This window comes from Fopius arisanus, unplaced genomic scaffold, assembly GCF_000806365.1.
Source record: "Fopius arisanus strain USDA-PBARC FA_bdor unplaced genomic scaffold, ASM80636v1 scaffold00399, whole genome shotgun sequence".
Taxonomy (NCBI): domain Eukaryota; kingdom Metazoa; phylum Arthropoda; class Insecta; order Hymenoptera; family Braconidae; genus Fopius; species Fopius arisanus.
In genome coordinates, this window is record NW_011888138.1 from 1124 (window position 1) to 6147 (window position 5024).

General features: G+C 39.8%; 2 protein-coding genes across 3 annotated transcripts; one reads left to right on the plus strand and one right to left on the minus strand.

The window, feature by feature from the left end:
- Nucleotides 1-516: 516 nt before the first annotated feature.
- Nucleotides 517-1396, minus strand: LOC105272901 (uncharacterized). Of its 2 annotated transcripts, XM_011315132.1 has the most exons (4): nucleotides 1295-1396; nucleotides 1160-1219; nucleotides 806-988; nucleotides 517-721 (listed from the first exon to the last, which is right to left on the minus strand). In XM_011315132.1, the coding sequence occupies exons 1-3, from the start codon at nucleotides 1394-1396 to the stop codon at nucleotides 827-829; spliced, it is 324 nt and encodes a 107-aa protein (XP_011313434.1). In that variant the 3' UTR covers nucleotides 517-721; nucleotides 806-826. The 2 variants fall into 2 exon arrangements, with proteins under 2 accessions (XP_011313434.1, XP_011313433.1); XM_011315131.1 differs by having other exon boundaries at nucleotides 517-988.
- Nucleotides 1397-2083: 687 nt separating this feature from the next.
- On the plus strand, nucleotides 2084-3682 carry LOC105272902 (uncharacterized). Its single transcript, XM_011315133.1, has 2 exons — nucleotides 2084-2220; nucleotides 3327-3682. The coding sequence occupies exons 1-2, from the start codon at nucleotides 2103-2105 to the stop codon at nucleotides 3533-3535; spliced, it is 327 nt and encodes a 108-aa protein (XP_011313435.1). The 5' UTR covers nucleotides 2084-2102; the 3' UTR covers nucleotides 3536-3682.
- The last annotated feature ends 1342 nt before the right edge of the window (nucleotides 3683-5024 follow it).

Genomic DNA, 5024 nt, shown 5'->3' on the forward strand with positions numbered 1-5024 from the left:
TAACGTTCGCGTTCAGAATTTAGAATTTTTTGCGATTTTTAAAGGCAATTTTAGCCCCATGGAGCCTTTAAATTCAGTGAAATAAATTAGATTTTGTGAAATTTTATTGTAGTTACGTGTAATTTTTTTTTTACGTTAAAACAGGGCAACGCTAGCTTGAGGATTATCCTTCGTTGACTTTGCCAATAATCACAGATTGAATTGAGTACAACTCCGAATCTAAAGAAGATGATAAAAATTTTATTATAACCTTTTTTGTGGAACTTATAAATTGCTACAACAAATGTGAATACATAAAATCCGCTGTCTTTCTTAGTTTCCCAAATATTGCTCAAAAACTCTACTGATAGATAAGTCAAGTTATCTCTCTTTACTACTTCGCTACTGAATTATTCTGAGGAAACTCTATGGGATAGATTGATTCTTTGTAAAATTCACTAGGAACAATAAAATAATAATTCAAATGATATCGTCATTTTTTATATCTTTATTTTTTTTCGATTTGGCAATAACATATTATTCCATAAAATTCCACTCACATCCTAGCCAAACATTCCCATTATCTCCTCCCAGAACTGTCGATGGCAAGGATACGAAGAAGAAAAAAAATGGGGCTCTTCTTAATCAGCGTCAAAAAATGAAAAAATAATTGAAGAAAGGAGTTTGACTGCAACGGCTCATTCTCAGAGTGATTTATGAGCAAATCTCTGCAGCATAGAGGCTGAAAGCAAAAAAAAACACCAAACGTAATCATGTAATGTAAAAAACAAATTGATGTCATAATGGTGAAAGAGCAACAGAATACTTCGGTTTTGTTTTTGTTCTGTCAGGTAGCACTGTTCTCAAGCTCCATATTGATGTCCTCCACCATGCAATCGACACGTTCCATCACCTGAAGCAGTGCCTCGGTAGCTCTTTTTAGTTGTGTCTCCCCTTTCATAACTTCAGTTAATCCGACCTTCTGGATGGCCACCTGCTTTTCGGCAGCCTGCACAAGATTTTTCACTTCTTCTAGCTTTTTTGTTATAAAAACCAAGGTTGATTGTCAATGGGAAATGTATGAAAAACTTTAACAGAAAGAAGAAGGGGAGTCGGAGAGAAGTGCCCAAGCACTTTTGAGGGTGGGAATAAGGGAGATAAAAATCGTGATTAATATTACTTCTTTCACACTCCGGATCCGGACATCCATCACACTACATGCAGACTGTAACTGCCTCATCTGAAAAAAGATAAATATTATTAATCACTGCAAAAAATGTAATTGTGGGCTATTAGGAAAAAAAAAATTACTTACCCATTTTTCTCCTGCACGTCGATGGGAAGCAGAAGGTGAAGAACGCGTGTTGCTCCAACCAAGTTTCACGAAAAGTGAGGCGAGTGCGAAAATGCGGTTCATGGGGCCATTTGATTTCCTTGTTTTTCTGAGAAATTTTATATCAAACTGCTCGTTGTTAATTTCCAGAATTTTCGTCGGTGCCCCGTCGTTATCCAGTAGAGATTGATCTTTTGTTTTTCTGGAGGGGAATGATCGTGAGTGGGAATCGGGTAGAGCAGGGATATACTGAAGTCAACATAAGTTTTTATTTCGAGAATGCGAGTGGGGAGCATGGGTTTGTATGTAAAATTGATGTGGTGAGGGTAGGTTGTCATGGCAAAACTCATTTCCATTTCAGTATATCCAATAGTCTTTCTCGTAGCATTTACTCGGTGTCACCACTCCAAGTTAAAATCCCTCATGCTTATCACCCACTCTGAAAACGAAAAGATTACTTTCTATTGGATTTACAATATATTCATCGCTCACCCTTTGACAGGAGAAGTTATTTATTTTTCAATATAAAAAAAAATTTTCAGCTCATTCGAGGAAGCATACGTCTGCAAGGAAAATGAACGGTGGGTTTTTCTTTCATTAAGATGATTTGGTTGGTCTCTCTATCTAATCTATTTTGATTGTTCTCGCTGCAAATGATTTCCCTGTAAAAGAAATTCTCGCTCTATCCAAGGGGATAGTAAGGAGTCCAACATTTCGCAACAAGCGCCCAATCATACAACAACTGGAGGCCCAAACTGAGTGCGATTACACTTTTGCTCTAGCCCGATCAATGGTGAGATCAGTTTACGATTTGGCATTGCAATTGAAGGATTTTGGTGATGAGCTGATGGCCAGGGATGGACAAGGTTTTACTTTGGAACCGATCACTACACCATTTTTTCCTCCATGTAAGTAGACAACTCAATAATCATTTTGGAGCAATTATTATAATTCTTGTATTATATCGTAATATAATTGTATTCTCTATTATTGGCCTTGTGGATGAGAGTTGCAATGTTTAATTATACAGATATTTGCGATAATTTTTCATCGAAAGAAAAAATTGAAAAGATTCTCATTTTGGAGCACTCGTGTTTTTATTTGGACTCGACCTGTTGTTCGCGGTCGTACGTGGCAGAATGCATTCCTCCATAAAAAAAAATACATCAGTGAACGCAATTTGAAAAATCATAAAAATCCCTGGGAAACCCCTAGAAAACATTCCCCGGGTGATAAATCCTCGGTTCCTCACTAAAGATGTGAAAAAACCCCTCCACATGTGAGTGTGGATCACAGAAAGTTGTCAAGATAACCTGAAAGGCTGATGTTGGGAATCGAGAATTACTAACCTAAAACCCTTGAAATAATGACGCCAGTGCCGTTGGAGGATCACCAGTCCTCAGTTATCAACAGCATGCCCCAGGCAAGCAGTCGTGGTAGTTCTATATCCTTGGGGATGCTGATTGCTTTTACAATCCAACGTACTTTGCATGAGCTGACAGTGCCAGGAGAGTTCTTCCACAGGAAATTTTGTCCACCAGATGAGAAACCTGGAGGTCCAAGCGGCAAGAGCGACAATTGACCATGCAGTGACGTCGAGGAGAGTCTGATGTTCAAGGATAATACCTTATGAGTAGGATTATGTGTTAACTGTCCTGGGATTTATTCATGCAGGTGTCTTGATGGTTATAGACTTGGGGGAGGATGCGAGCACCTATTCATGTTAACATGCACTGAGTGCACGTTGAAAAGATCACCAGCAATTCTCGCTATACAAATTTTCGAGCTCTGTCTCAGGGGTAAACTTCAGCTTGCCACTATTGATCCATATACTGGAATGCTGCACCATCATATGAAGCTGTTTTGTTCGACACTAAGATTATAAATTAGCATTTTTAATAATATTATTTTATTATATTTTCAAAGAAAAAATTATTGCTCCAAAATTTGATTTCAGTTTTCCACTTTCTAATTGCTATTCTTGGGTACTTAACGGATACGATTTAATTTGCAGATCTTAGTACCGGGGTATTCAGGGCGGATTTATATCTCAACATGGAGGGATTGGTGGAAGAATTAATGAATTTGAATCACATGTTGAATCAAATTCGCCAATGCCAAATGGAAATCATTGCACTACTCCACAGATTGATTTGTCTCGGCAGGGTACTCCAAGTGAAGGTCGAGAGACTCCAACAGCATTCTCTTCGCAGGGTCAATTGATACGAGGATGGTGACTGAAGAGGGGCCAAGAGCTGACCACAGTGGCTTCCAAGTGGGAATGATTGGTCAAGGATGATTAATTAATATATTATTGATAATTATGAAACTTTAGAAGGCCTTGAAAAAAACAAACTTTTCTATTATAAACACAAGATTTTCCTACTGTCTCAAGATATTGTAATTAAATAAATTGATCAATTTGTTAGAAAAAATGGTTAAAATTTAATTTATTTAACGTTTTTACACAAATCTCAAAACTCCTTGTCCACTGGCAAGCAAACTGATAATCGTGGGGTTACTACTGACCCTGGAGACCTGGAGACTCCTGGAGGGCCGGCAAAGTACGGTCTTGGGTAGGATTGGGGGAAGAGGGGGCGAAATTGTAGCCGCTAAACAAACGCTCGTCGATTGTCAATTTTTTCATTTCATCATTCCAGTGTAGATTGAAGGAATAATATTTTTTTTGTTGATTGGGCAGCCATGGGAAAACTGGGCTCACCAGATTTGGGTCTGGACGTCAAGGTCCAGATTGTGGGGCAGTGGCGAGGGAATATACGAAAAATTAACATTGCCAGAGAGCTCGATATCAGTGTACGTATCATTGCCAACCGTCTCTGTCCTTTCCTAACATCTATTTTTTCCTGTCTCATTTCATCCAATCCTTCCTGCTGTCGTTTCCATCCCTTTCAGCCCGCCACAGTCACCAAGTATATTAGAAGATTTGAACAGGAAGGAAATGTTTTAACGAAACTCCGTTCCGGCCGGCCTGCAATACTGGACAATGCAACAAACGAAGCAATTGTGCATGCTGTTCGACAGTCACCTTTCGTCAGTTCCGTGCAAATAAAGAGAAATTTTCGTCTGCAGTGTTCTGTGCAAACCGTGCGTAATCGTCTATATGATGCTGGTTACTACTGTCATAAGCCAGGCAAGAAACCAGGAATGACACAGCAGCATAAGGATCGTCGACTCCTATTTTCCCACCAACATCTTGCATGGGGTGATGAGTGGAATTCCACGATATTTGTTGATGAGAAGGTTTTAACCACAGCTGAAACCGGGAGACGACCATTGTGGAGATCGACGGGAACTCGGTATGACGAGTAGAACCTTTTACGCATGCATCACTGCGGATGATCTTTGCACATCAAACAGTCGTCGTCGGCACTGCAGTATCGATTGTCATGATTGGGGAGCTTCGCGATTTGCACAGACACTTGTAGCTTCCCCAAACATTGACACAGTCATCCTGACAGATTGCAGGGACACTCTGACACTCATTGATGTCTTCGCATGCTTTGCCGTGCCGCAGCTGGGTAAAACTCTCACCCAGTTCTAGCTCCCCAGGGTGTTGTTACATCTGTAGGTAGGGAAGAAGTCGTTTTGGAGTTGACACCCGTTACTTTCGACGTAGACCTGGGGAATCGTTTAAAAAATAATTAATTGACTCAGCTCCGAGACCTCGGCTAGAAATGTAATGCTTGTAGCC